Source organism: Taudactylus pleione, unplaced genomic scaffold (assembly GCF_031769625.1).
Source record: "Taudactylus pleione unplaced genomic scaffold, aTauple2 ptg000083l, whole genome shotgun sequence".
Lineage (NCBI taxonomy): Eukaryota > Metazoa > Chordata > Amphibia > Anura > Myobatrachidae > Taudactylus > Taudactylus pleione.
Window position 1 is genome coordinate 18076966 of NW_028284485.1, and position 15378 is coordinate 18092343.

Genomic DNA, 15378 nt, shown 5'->3' on the forward strand with positions numbered 1-15378 from the left:
GACAGTTGGATGTTGATTGGCTGACACCTTATCACTTTCTCATCAGTTTTCACTCTGTCTCCTAACACTGCTTAGTAAATAGACCCCATAGTGATAGGAGATAACCCTGATGTACACCTCTCTGTTTACACACAAAACACTTGTGTACTTGGAGCAAGTATAACATAATAGATTTCCCCTGATCCTTAGTCACAGTTGTGTAACTGACTACTGTGCTGCATTATAATTGTATAATTATGTGAGTCTGTGTCATCTGTTTCCCAAAACTATTTGTGGCCATGGATTGCATTACCAGTTTAATTGACTTTGGGCATGCATGGCATGTGGCTTATCATTCACATATAGAATCTCTATAATAGGATGGTCACATTGTGACAAGATTATTATGTCAGTCTGTTTTTTCACTGATATATTGTAACTTGTCTAAGAGTCCACTGGGAAGAAGATGGTATCAGCCACATTTGCTCTTTATATGCAGCTTGGAACAAATTTCCATTTCAGGAACTAGTAGCTTCATCTTCTGAGAATAAGGAGGTGTTCTAAAAATATTGCTATGAAGCAAATATAGTCTCTGTGCTAGAGGTCTCTGTCACCATCCTTTTTGGTAGTAACATTTCTAACAGAGATGCAGTATATTTTTGCTGTTTAATTTAATTATTATTAAATACAGTTTAAACTTTACAGTAACAGCAGCACCATAAGTAGATGCCGTTTAGAATAAAAAGTCCCAGTAAAAAATTATTTGTTTCCATAACGATCTCCTTCGAGTTGCAATTTGTGTTCTTTTTTAAAATACTGAGGTGGTGATGAAGCAGATCCAATAAAAGCAGGTTTGCGATTACCACCATTTTACAATGTAAATAAAAGTAATCTCTCAGTCACTATTTAAAGCAATAAAATGATATAAAATGACAAAGGCTGAAAGATGCAAATCATATTGTAACAATACACAAAACAAAATTATTGTTGACCCATATTATGAATGCACATATACTGTATTTCTTCAAAGATCTAGAGTTTTCTATTGTTAGATTTAGATCATCTTAAAATGCAACATGTTTAATATGAAAAATATTAACAAATACTAGACAGCAGACAGCAAGACACAGACACGCACACATGTACTGTACAAAAACTCTCAATACTGTATACAGCACATGGTATTATTTAAGAAGGTTTTCAACAGTAAATGTTTAAAAAAATCTATTTTCCATTTGGAAAAAAGTCAGATTATTCAATCAGTGTAAACAAAACTAACAAGGACAATGGTTTACACCGAGATTGCTGGTAATATTACATACCAAATTATATTTCTTATATATTTATATTAGGTATATTTTAGGTGTTGCTGTCTGGTTTTCTGGCTATTATGTCTAATTTTATTTCACTGCCACGTAACATTATATCTATTTTTTTATAGGCACTGGACTTTGAGAAAACAAGGATGTACACTTTAAAGGTCGAAGCTGTCAATACTTATGATGACCCAAGGTTTCATTACATGGGACCGTTCAAGGACATGGCTACTGTTAGAATCATTGTGGAGGATGTAGATGAACCTCCCATATTTAGCAAGTCGGCTTATGTTCTCGAAGTGAAAGAAGATGCAAAAATTAACAGTATTGTTGGAACAGTTACAGCCCAGGATCCAGATGCTGCTAGAAGTGCTGTAAAGTAAGCATAATAAAAATTCATATCTATTTCCCTGTAATGATCAAAGCCTCAAAATGTTATATTATTAAAAGCCTTGTAGATGATGAGCCTAGAATTATCAAAGGATGTTGTGGTTTTACACTTTAGCTCGATGTGTCATTCATGCAAATGGGTTTTCAGAAGTGCCATAATTCTAAATGTTTTCTGTATTTAGGCCCATGTGAGCAGTGATATATGTAATGGTAAAAGTCACATTTCTTTTCTTTTTACATATTTGATATAGCACATACAGTACAGTAAAAAGCAAAATGAAAGAACTCTTCATTAAAGGCAATGTAACCTCCACATTTCCTTTGTTAATTGTGCCATATACAGGCAACCACATATGTTACCTCTGTGCAGAATATGAGTAGTCTTATGTGGCTGCCTATCTCCATCTACTGATTGTCCAGAACGTCTATGGCTGCCATTGTTTCACCACAAAGTCCCTAGGGGACCCTAACAATGCATGTTATCCATATCTCCTTGCTGTAACAGGTATTTACATTACTGACTAACACATATTAAAAGATCTATAGGTGGCAGGGACGTGCAGTCAGGGTAGAGCCTCCCCTGTCATACTCCCTCCCTTGTCATACTGCCTGTCATGCTCCAGAGTTTTGATATAAAAACTGTTTTTATACATGTGTGGCTCTGCAGCCATTGACCTCACTGCATGTTACTGATAGGTGGTAATAACTATTTCATGCGTGATTCTGTGAGGATATCTGGAAAACATGCACTTTTAGGGCTTTGTAAGAACTAGAGCTTGAAACCCTAGTCTATAACATATTTCAGACCGACACCATGTAACTTTTAGGTAGGAGTTTAGGAGGAGCAAAAAAACCCACCCAAAGTTACAGTTAGTCTATTATAAGCTCTATAAGTACAAAGAAATAAGGTACACTCCTGTACACATGTTCTAGTGGTTCAGTCCGATGCAGAGATCATCTTCCTCAATTTATCAATTAGGCATATTGAAGAACCGCATGGCACACTTACCTAGTCTCCTAGAACTTTATGGAGTCCTCCCAGATTTTCAGCAAAAATAGGTAGTCAATTGCTATATCTGATGAATGTAACACAAACTCCAAAAGTTCTTTATATAACTAGGACAATATGTTTCTGCTGTGGAACAATAATGAGCCTAACAACGAATGAATGCAAATCATACATGCCTACTAATGAAAAATTATTTCAGGAACATTGTGAGATGAACACCTAGGCACTGCACATAGAGGCGTTGAAGTGGACATATCTAGTGCCTCCCACTAACCCATCCAAACACCCCCAATTTTTCTTTTTCTAAAAACCCTCACTTGGCCCATTTTTCTCTCACATCTCCCTCATCCCTACCTCCCCATCTCCTTTCGCACCCCCTCACTCCTATTTGTCTCTACCTCTCTCAATCATTGGATTAAAAATATGTAAGGAATACATTTTTGGAGAAACATTTCTTTTTAGCACACTTCCTTCTCATAAATAACTTTATTTACGAGGAGGAAACAAACAACAAGAATATACTCACTGTTCTACTTAACATAGATGTAGTCATTACTGGCACCACCATGGTGGCTCTGACCATTGCTCTGAGATTTCTAGACTCTCTAAGGAGTCTGGAAGAGCACCCACTATTTCTGGATTCTACCAGACATTCCGGGGGGCCGGAAGGTATGATGCAAACATCATACAGCAATAATTGCAGACAAAATAAGCCATGTTTAATTTTACATAGAACAAATTGTAGTACAAACAGGGGTGTATTAACACCCAGGGGACCCATGTACAGTAGAGCCCCTCATATGAGCAGTGGGCATCCCCCACTAGGTATTATTGCGTGGTCCAACAAGCATGTTCCTCCTACTCCATGGCACCAACTTTCCAGGGATATTTGGGAAGATGACTTATGCTCACTAGAGAGTCAATTCTTTGGAACAGTGCCAAAGTCTTTGCTGTCACTGTGCAGCATCATTTTCCTGAAGATGTCACTGGGAAGATGGGACCACAGAGGAGGAGGGACATGCTTGCTGGAGCAAGGTAAGTATACTTTAGGTGCAGTGTGTGCAGTGCGGGCCCAACTGTGCTGCACACCCTGCACCCTTTATAAATATGCCTATGAGGCAGGGGTGTATTTATAATGGACGCAAGGTGTTCAGTGCACACGGGCCCCTGGGTCCAGGGGGGCCCACACACCGCACACCCTGCACCTAATTAAGTATACTCACCTCTCCATCGTCCCGACGCTGGCTGCAGCACTGCAGAAATCACCGGGAAAATGGCCACCACGGCCATTTCCCCCGTGATTCGCACATGCGCAGTAGAGATGTCCTGGGAACATGGCGCAGGCGTCATGTCCCCAGAGACTGGCGCATGCACAGTAGACTCAATGCCAGAGTCTACTGCGTCACCAGAGAGGAGGGGACCAGATCGGAGCCTGCACACGGGCCCCTCATCTTTTAAAGCTCCTCTGCTATGAGGACAACACATAGCACTGACGGCAAGCAATTTTTTAATGCCGTCAATAGTCAATGTGTCTATAGCATTAAAACGACAGGAGAGCAGCATGTTTAAAGTTATCATGCGAACACTGTTAAAATGCTTAACATTATTACCATGTCGGCATTCCCCATCATACTGATTGTTAAAAGCATTAGTGTCGACAAAATGTATATGTCCCGGGCAAGTTCTGCACACAGGACTACCATTTTATGGTGCAGAGGAGAAACGTAAAGTCACAACCTAGTTTAGAATATACTTGCCGACATTCAGCTCTCTCCTTCCGGGATGGAGTTGAATGCCTGCATACAGCTTGGGGTTTGGCCGGGCAATTACTCCGTATAGGGGTCGGGGCCAGGGGCGTGACCGCACCCTCTTCAAAATGCCAAAATTAAAAGCATTGCGAAGCGAATCGTGTCATCGTCCCCCCCGCTGCGGGGGTTTCTAGTAGTAATCCCGGGGGGGGGGCAGACGGAAGCTGGGAGGCTTGCCTGCCTTTCCAGGGAGTCGGGAGCGGAATATAAAGCTGCAAAAATAGAGCTGGCCTATATGTCTCTGGCAAATGCAAAAAAAAAAAAACATTTTTGCAGTTGCACCACTTACAGAGCAACATGGTTTGTTTGGCTGTAAATTCTGCATCTCCATGAAATTCACACTGCAGTGATCAAATATGTATAGAATAAAGGCCAACCCTTTAAATCTAAAATAAACTTATTTCCTTTTAGACACTGAAAAAAAAGTTTGACATTCAGTTTCTTTGTTAGAACCAGGGTCAGTGCCTGATTTACAAACAAATGCAAAAATAAAAATAAAAGAGATAAATAATTTTTTATCACAACACAGACAACCCTGATTTATGCTGTCATTTAATGAAATGGGTTTTTTTGTTTGTGTAAGAGCATTTAAATACTGTAGATTCATTTATTTAAGGTCTGTGTAGAAAGCTTGGATATACGGAGTCACACATCTTATTTTGCAAGTAGCTAGTGTTGCCAGCAGCAGTCTCCCAGTCATTCACTTGTTATACAGTATGAAGAGAAATGTCACATTTGCATTCTCTCTGCACAGGCATTTGAGGACTTAAAAAAAGAAGCACTGCAGAGCTATATTCATGCAGGTTAACCTGGTGAAACCATCCTTCAATGTAGGCCAACATTTTCAGAGCTGTGTGACCTATCACAAGATTGATGTTGCATTGCTCTTACATAATATGGCACTGCTCTGTTGCTCAGATTTGTCCAAAAGATAATAACACATTCAATGTTTTGTTTGATTGATATAAAGCACTTGTTTACTATTACTTGTCCTTGACTGGAATAAATATCACTTGCACCCAAAAAGAGGACACATTAAGCCGGGCATATTCATCATTGATAAATGGCCCAGTAACCTTGCAGGAACAGTAGTTTCCGCATGTTTTAGTTACCGGGCCATTCATCATCAGGGGTCCGACAGGACCCCCTGATATTCAGCAAGCTCCAAAAACTGAACCTTTTCGGAGTTTGCTCACTAGAACAAGCGCCATCTTCAGACGGCACTTGCTCTCATAGCCCCACTCCTTCCTAGTGTAGGAGCTCTGGGAATGCGAAGAGGGATTAGAGCGGAGCCTTCCGCGTCTTCTCATGGAAACCCCGGCAGTTGTGTGCATGCGTGACCTCGGGTCACACATGCATAGCCAGGCTATGCATTACGAACCAAGGGGACAGCTGCTTTTCGGAGCAGCTGTCACCGCTTCGGAGCAATGATGAATTCTTCCGGTGTAAACTATCCCCCACTGCGAGTTGGAAACTTAAGTATACCTCGCAGGGAGAACAATACTTAATCATAAGGCCTCCGATGATGAATAGACCCCTCAGGCAGTAAGTTTGTGTGAAGAAAATGTAATTGTGGAATTCAGGAAATCATTTTCCTATGTGCAGGATGCTTGTTTGTGTATTCATTGTATTTGTTTGAAGCTCTTAATAAATAGTACTGAAAGGACTGGAAGTGATCGGTCAATAGGAACATAATAATTAATTACTGAAACATGTTAACTATATTTATGGTTGATAATAATGTTTTATTCCACAATCTAGATAATAAATAAAAGTATATACAAGTATTATAACAATGGAAAATACTTATTTTTTACTAAAATAACCTACTGTGATAGCCACTAGCTAGTGGTAAAGGGCATTTGAAACAACATTTATACAGCAATAAAAAAATCATACTTGCTGGCTTATGGCAGCCAGGTCAGCAGACTCGGTAGGGCGGGGGGGGACAGCTAAGTAGGCACAGTGTGATGCAGCATGCATCATTGTGGCTCCATTCCTGCTATACAATGCCGCGATTACCATCATCAAGCTGTCTGGACCACACGCTCCACTCTGGAAATGGACAGAAGCCAACGGCTGTGGGGAGGCCCCCTCCAGTAGTCTTGCCCACTTTTATGGGAGCCAGAGAGAGCCACCGAGGTTTAGGAGTCTCCTGGATGTTCCGGGAGATAATACAAGTATGATTACTAAACTTTTTTACATTATTGCAATGATTTGCTTTGGAGCCTGATAATGGAATTCATTGTCTCCAATATCTGCATATCCATTTATGTTTAGATGCATTGCCTTGGTGTTGCATTATGGTTTTGTGAACACTTCTGGGTCCATGACAATAAACACTTTTCAGTAGGTTTTTCTTTTAATAGGCTCTTTGTGTGGTGAACCTTTTGATGATTATTTATTAACTGTTTTTATGTAACACATGCATATTATGTAGCACTTTACAGTAGGGATGTGCAGGCTCGGTTCTACTCGGTTCCGTTCGGTTTTTTTTACCGAATCTTATTGGCTATCCAAAACTCATGACAGCTGATACCCAATAAGATTCGGTAAAAAAATCAGAACGGAACCAAGTAGAACCGAGCCTGCACATCCCTACTTTACAGAGAATATTTAGTCATTCACATCAGTTCCAGCCCCAGTGGAAGTTACAGTCTGTATTCCCTACCACATGGTCACATACAGTACGCTAATGGAGTGTGGAATGAAATTGGTTCAACTGGACAAAAACCCATACAAACACATGGAGAACATACATAGTCCACACAGATAAGACTTTGGTTGGGAAATGATCATGACTTCAGTGAGGTAGTAATGTTGACCACTGCATAACCATGCTTCCCATTAGCCTTTTTAAGTGTTTTATCCTGTGTGTTAAAATTGTCACTAAAATATAGTTAAATAATTTAGCTATTTGCCTTAATGATTTTTACTCATAAAAATACCAGATGCCCTCAGCTAGCACGTAATGCTGCCTTGGGTTTATCAGCTCTTGCTCAGTGGAAATAGAGCTAAGATGAACCTGATATCCTCACCTGTTATTTGCAATGTCTATTTGCACAGTACATCCTATCAGGAAAGTAAAGGAGCCAGTGGCTCCTGCTGCTCTACTTCTATAGAAAGGAAATTATGAAGACACAGATCGCAGACACAGGTCTTTTCAGATCACCTAGCAAAAATCAAAACACTTAAATCATTCAGCATTGTCAGAAATCATTATTTTAAGCAGCATTTCATTGCACATTATGTATTATTACGAAAAGTAAATATAATTGAGTTTCTCTTCAAACATTGATTACCATCCATAAGAATTGTAGCTTGCTGTTTGTAAAATTTGTTTCTTCACTTGTACATTCTACTTGAAAAGTGTTTATTCATACAACAACCATTCTAAACATTAAACACTATTTGAACATGCAACACTAGTTGTTCCTAAATGAAAAGACATCTATCTAGAGACATTCTGAAATCTACTTATACTATATGTAAATGTTTCTATGTAACGGAATATTATTATTCAGCTCCCTGCAAGCTTCTGTCCTTTGTTAGTATTGCATTAGAGAATGATTGTAATAATCTAATTTACTTCACTGCATATTATTGCCATGTTGTCAATCGTAACAGGATCAGAAATGAGCCTTGCAGTGTTATTCATGTGCTTACTGATAGGAAGCCTGACATTCATATCAGACTAATAACTACTGTGAAATGTATTATGTGTAGCATAAATATATACATACATACTATATATTACATACATACTGTACATACATACTATATATTACACACATATATACATACTATACATTACATACATACTGTATATACATACTATATATTACATACATACATATATACATACAAACATACTATATATTACATACATACTGTACATAGATACTATATATTACATAAATACATACATACATACATACATAAGATATTGGGATGATTGAGGAATATGTTTGAGTCTTTTAATTCAAATAATCCAATCCTTTCCCATGGAATACTTGGCCTTGAGGTTCAGCAGTGGATTACATGGCATCTGGTCCTTTAGCATTTACAGTACATATGGGTACAATAAGTCTACCTTGATGGTCATGCTGTATTAACCTAAACTTATCATTAATTTTTAAATGTCTTAAAATTTTACACTCATTTGTCAATGTCACTACTAGTTGTTTTGAATGAAGCAGACCTCCTTTAAGGAATTTTACATCCAACATTTTTGTGTCCTGAATATATATATATATATATATATATATATTAGCTGGAGGTCAACAAAAAGTATGTGTCCTTAGTGCCTTTTTATTTTTTAACAATGAACCTCACTTCTAAGATACCTATCATCTATCACAGATTACATGAACAAAATGAGATGCAGTCACAAAGTTAAGAGTTATTATGTCGTCATTGGAACAAGTATAGCTCATCCTCCAGGTATATAGTAAGACTGCGGAGGATGAGCTCCACTCATCCTCAGCAGTGAGTTGCAAAAAAAAAAATATCCTACCTGTCCCCCACCTCTCCTACCAACTGTTGGGGACCCCCAGCAGCGGGTCACATTGTGAAATGAAAATGGGGGTTGCAATTTTAAGTCCCTCTAACTCCCCAACACCTAGAAAAAGTAGTAGGTGCCCTTGTTTGAAAAATGCATTTTTACCCTTAAAAATTACCTCTATAATGTCTTCAACAGATGCATTTGGATCAAGAGTTGGTAAAAGTCAATTAAGAACAATAAAAATATGTCTGATATTGGGTATCAATCTGTAATGAATAATAACATTAAAGTTTTATTTTTGAAAACTCAATGTTATAATTCTGGAATATCTAAGGACATGTAGATACTGATTTAAGCTTCAGTCAGAAGTGGATTATTCAAGTACTTGTTGTTATGAAGCTGAGGTTTTATTAAAAATGTTTTGACATTTATAACGTTAGATATTTCCTCAAACTAAAACGTTGTTCTTAATAATGTAGTGACATTGCAAGCTCTTTAAGTAATTGTATGCTCTTTTTGCTGCTATTTTCAAATAGCAGCAATTTTTAAATGTCATTTTTAATTCAATATTCCATGTTAATGCTGCTAACACATAAAGCCAACAATCTTTGTGACATGTTGGATAAAGGCCAACATTTATTCATTGGACTGTTTTTGTAGGTATTCTGTGGATCGGCATACAGACATGGATAGGATATTCAACATCGATTCTGGAAATGGATCCATTTTTACATCCAAACCTCTGGATCGGGAGTCAGTACTGTGGCACAATATAACTGTAATAGCTACAGAAATCAGTAAGTCGCTTCTAAATACCAACATCGTCTCTGTAGTAATAAAGCATGTTCTTGTCAGGCTGGTGTCAAGACAAGCTCTTGAAAATATATTGGGAAGTATGGTTAGGCATGTTAAGTGCTAATTATAGCAGTAAAATTCCTGCTCCTATTTGTGGAGACTTAAGTACCTTGAACAAAGAGGAGAACTAATAATTCAGACTTTTGTCTTAAATAATACTCAGTAGTATTTTGTGCATGTTTTTTTTGTTAAGTATCCAAAGATATATGTAAAATCTTCAGTTAATGTAATGTAATTGTGCTCACAGATGATTTTGTGGCATAATAATTTAATCTATTCTGTAACAATAACCATTTACTAATTGCACTGTACTATATTCCCAGTCAGGACTGACAAAAATGCATTGCTGTCTTTACTGGAAGTCACCCAGAGCAAGATTAAAGTTAATAGAATTTGTAGCTACAGTGAAGTCAATCTGAAAGGCAGACACAATTACACATGGGGATCTGGTATTGGTAGACACTTTAAAATTGTATCTTGCGCGCTCTCTGGGGTATATTGTCATTGAATTTTGTAAACCAGACTGGTATGGTCATCAAATAATATTTAGAGATTAATGGAATATAGGAAGGTCACTTGCGTACTATATGGACTTATCATATGATTTTATTACTGACAAGTTCACATTGAAACATTGATCATGCTAAACCTTATTTTGGAATTACATTTCAAGACTTCACTACAGAAACAGAAGATGTATACAATTTTAACATAGTTTCTTTTATAAATGACAGCACCAGTTTGTTTTATGAGCTAACAAAACAGTCATATAACTCAGGGGTTAACATTTCCTACTCTGTAAGTGCAAGTCTTTTCAGGGGATGCGGTTAAACTACCGCCGCCCAGAATGTCGGCTATTGGAATTCCGATGGCGGAAGGCCGACCCGGGACTAAAGATAGGCATCGAATTGCTGACGCCACGCCAAAATCCTGACGCCCGGCCGGGGAGAATTAGCTTGAAGCTGCGGGTGGGGAGGGGGAAGTTTTAGGTTTAGACACCCCCGGGGGGACTTAGGGTTGGGCACCCCCCAGGGAGGGTTAGGCTAGGGGAAAGGGGAGTTAGGGTTAGGCACCCCCCACCCCCCCGGGAGGGTTAGGCATTACGTTTAGGCACCACTTGGGGGGGGTTTATTGTTAGGGACCACTGGGGGGAGGTTAGGGTTAGGCACCCCTAAAGGAGGGTTGGGGGGGACGGAAGGGTTAGAGTACTTACCAGTCGCTGTCGTGATGTCCTCCCTTCAGGCTTCTGGCTTCGGTATGAGAACCAGGCGGCTAGTCAGCCATCGGTATTTAATACTGATTCCCTTTTCAGTTTAGAGACCACACATGTGCAGTTGGTTATTGTTCAGTGTGAAAGGACCAGTTGAAATAATCTGGGTTGAGCGACACAGCATTTCCTCCCAGGTAACGAGCAGGGTTTAACACAGGTTCAAACTGGCTCGCGGTGCAGTGTGAACAGGTAACCTGAGTCGATGCCCTACGCAGCCTGAGGCCTGATAGCATACGTGGAAGTTAACAATTTCTGAATAAGGTCAGGACTTGTGTAAATGTGATTGAGGCTTGTTCTGGTACTCGATTGTATGGATGTGTGTAAGGTATGGTAGGCGTCCTTATGTAGTGCAGCAGCAGCATTCCGATCGCAATGGATTAGCATACTTTGGCAGTTGAACTGCGTGCTTAATCGCTATTGCTATTGCATTCCTTGCTGAATCACACGCCCTATGTTCCAAATCTAGGGCAGACCCAGGACTTAAGTGGAAAAGAGGTATGAATAAGCTCCTACACCAGTGACAAGGAGGTGATGACAAGGAGTCCTAACAGTAAACGAGTAACAGAATTAGCTCAGCTGCAAACCATTATGGAGGGGCTAAGTCTCCCATTGATACTAATATGTACATTTAAAAAAGGTTAAAAGTGCTTGACATTTCGCTTTATTTAAATATCTAATTGGCTTCCTGCTGCACACTGTAGTCTATGTTGCTCCCCTTACATATTTGAGTCTTGCAGATAAATTATATTTAATTTAATTTTATATATATATATATATATATATATATATATATTGTGACACAGTTAGGTTAGGGGGTCCCTCTCCTGGGTAGAGGACTCCTTCCTTACACACACACACAGCAGCAGGGAAGCAGCACACCAGTCTGGATGCAAGTACAAGCTGGTCGGCGCCAGTCTTTATTGTACAATGTCAGGAATAACATAAAGAAAACATAAACATAAATCCTAGCCCTGTCCGGGCACTAACTTCACAGGTGGTTCCCTCACTACCAGAACCTGGCAGGGCCTAATGCCCTCACCAGCAACAAGGCACTGTACTCACGGATAGGTTTTCAAGTGTCTCTGAGCAAACTCCCTGTCTGCTCTCCCAGGTGAGACAATCAGCCCTCAACACACTAGGCTTATATTGGCCACCCTCAGGTGGGAACCCAATCAAGCCTGTTACCAGGCTGCGAGAACCAAAACCTGGAGTGGCCGTGGGTGGAGCCCTCCCTCTCCTCTCACTCACAACCCCCAGGTCCCAAACCGGCTTTTCAAAAAGCCGAGACTCAAGCCTGCTACACCGCAGACTTTCTCCTGGGGATTTAAAACACATAAGACAGGAATCTGGGATAAATGTCCCTGTCACAGACCACTTTACCAGTGATCCTATCACTATATATATATATATATATATATATATATATAGCTATTTCCACTACCGCCCTAAATACAGAGAACAAAAGATACAGATGTGTCCTTGGGATGGGTATGGAATGGGGAGTTCGGCATCCCGGCGTTCAAAATCCCGACGCTGGAAACCCTCCACCTCTCCCTACCCTAGCCCTCCCTCCCTGGTGCCTAAACTTAACATAACTCCTAGTGCCTAAACCTAACCACCCCCTCCCCATACGCTAAACCTAACCCTCACCCCTTAGTGCCTCACTCTAACCTGCCCCCTAGTGCCTGACCCTTACCCCTAAACCTCCCCTTAACCCCGCTACTTACCTTTGGGATTGCGGAAGTCAGGAAGCAACCACCGGGATTTTGACAAGTGACGTGTGGTGAGGTAAATGGCTGGAGAGGCACTGGCTAGTATCGGAGCCAGATTTACAGATACATATATGAACCAGAGGGTTCATGTGGATATTATACAAAGGTGCAACAGTATATAGTACTGGAAATTTGGTGAGTTTTGATCAGAGATGTGTGGAAAAGGTAGACAGGGGAGGCAGTGCCTCACCTGCCATACACTTTTTACTCCAGAGCTTTGACTATAAAAATGATTAGAATAATACAAAGAATATAGTTATAATATTTTTTTTATATTTTTCTTATACTTTTTATAGTGAAAACGCTGGAGTAAACCTAAGTATGACAGGAAAGGCTCTGCCTCACCTGACTGCACATCATTGATTCTGCAAAGAAAAATGGTAGTTGCTCAGATCAGCTTAATTGCATAACACAGGTGCTTGTAAAGGGCGGGGTTTACACTGAACACAGAAAAAAAGAGAGATTTGCCCTCCAGCACACTGCAGCAAAAACAATACTTAAATCCTACATGATAATAGAGATTTAGAGGTATTGGTTACACATATTTGCAAATATATGAATAAGTGCCAGGCCAATCGTCAAGGCTCCTCTATACTGGCGTCCCTAATATAAAGGGGCTCACGTCCGAGAAGCAAGGCACCCCAAAAAAATTCCAACCAAGGGCCATCCCCAGGGCATCACACGAAAAAGGGAAAAAGGTGATAGTGAAGTATGTAGAAAAGATGTGTAAAGATAAATCAATAAGTGTTAATGAAATGATAAAGAATTAAAATGACATAAGGGCCATCCCAAAAAATAAGCAAGGCACCCCAAAAAAATTCCAAGGGCCATCCCCAGGGCATCACACGAAAAAGGGAAAAAGGTGATAGTGAAGTATGTAGGGGGAGCGTTTGGGAGTGGGGCCCCCTGGGGGTTCTGACTGGGCCTTTCTCATGGCGTCACCACTTAATTCACATAGAATACTTTTAGCACTTCTCTATTTGTTTGTACATTATATATGTCATTTTAATGACCAAGAGGCCACAACAAAAAAAAACACATACCCTTATTCAGAGCGAGCGCTCGCTTTTTGCGAGCGGCTCTGAATCAGACCCTCAGTCTCATACAGATATACAAGTGTCACATATCAGATTAATCAGCACATAAAAATAATAATAATAATTATAATAATAAAATACTGTTTCTAACTTCAGCATCCAGCATCTGGTTTCTGATCTCTGAACAAGTCAGCTCAATATGAGATAATAAAACTCATTCCCCGAATGCTGAAATTTCCATCTCTGTAACTCCAAATCTGTACTGTTTAGAGACCACATAGATGTACACAGCCATAGTACAGAGTTCTCTTATCTTCTTATTACAGGTAATCCTAAAGAAAGCAGTCGTGTCCCTGTGTTTATTAAAGCTTTGGATGTGAATGACAATGCCCCTGAGTTTGCCATGCTGTACGAGATCTTTGTTTGTGAAAATGCAAAGGTAGAACAGGTAAGTAAAGGTGCTGCACTTTCAATGAAGTTGAATTTAGCATGCCAAAGGTTATTTTAGTACAGTTTTGGGCAGAAGATTATTATAACAGAGGGTATGGGGATCTGCTTTATCATGTATATTATCTAAAAATGGGGGAGATGTATTATCCGGCAATATGGGGCAGAAGTAGCATCGCACACGTTGTGTGCTGATCCCGCTTCTCCCCCATGTTTTATTGTGGGGTTTGGTGGGGTATGCGCACCTGCATTATTGGCCCTGCTATCTACAATATAGCAGAGTCAATGTGGAGGGAAATGTATGAACGTTCAGTGGCACTGACCGTTCCGACAGCTACAGCTATCGATATCGACAGCTGCAGCTGTCGTTGCCCTATCACCACAGCAGGGACAGCACTGTTCCTGCTGCAGTGGATGGTGATGCTTGCGAGATCCCGTGCATGCCCAGTGGAGCCAACCGGGAGGTGAGACACAACTCATCAGCACTAGGCTGATGCACTACAGGCTCAGGCAAGGATCGCCAGAGGGGGAAGTTTTCACTCACCCACTCTGGCAGATGAGATATTCATACATCTCATCGGTAGTGCGTCCTGCTTCGCTTTGCGTGCCGCTATAATACATTTACCCCAATGTGCCTAAACTCATAGGGCACAAAATGAAATTACATAAAATGTATTTAACCTACTCTGATATTATAACTACTGCACAAAAGTCACCCCGATAAAGTACAATTATAAGAGGTCTGTTTATCAAGCAGTTAAAAGTGTGGAGGTGAACCAGTGGAGAAGTTGCCCATAGCAATTAGCAACCAATCAGCTCCTAACTATTATTTTATAGACTGTACTTGATAAGTGCTACTTGAAAGCTGTTTGGTTGCTATGGGCAACTTCTCCACTGGTTCACTTCTCCACACTTTTCACTGCTTGATAAATAGACCTCTAATTTAGGGGTTTATTTAATAAGCAGTGTTAGGAGACAAAGTGAAAGGAGA

General features: G+C 40.0%; 1 protein-coding gene across 2 annotated transcripts in view; it reads left to right on the plus strand.

Annotated features, from left to right (window-relative positions):
• The window catches only part of LOC148532156 (cadherin-6-like), a 351919-nt gene that overhangs the window by 284820 nt on the left and 51721 nt on the right, over positions 1–15378 (plus strand). For both annotated transcript variants that reach the window (XM_088468252.1, XM_088468254.1), the window contains exons 7-9: positions 1421–1674; positions 9667–9803; positions 14267–14388. In XM_088468252.1, coding sequence (XP_088324378.1) covers positions 1421–1674; positions 9667–9803; positions 14267–14388 — 513 coding nt within the window. The remainder of the gene's footprint in view (positions 1–1420; positions 1675–9666; positions 9804–14266; positions 14389–15378) is intronic.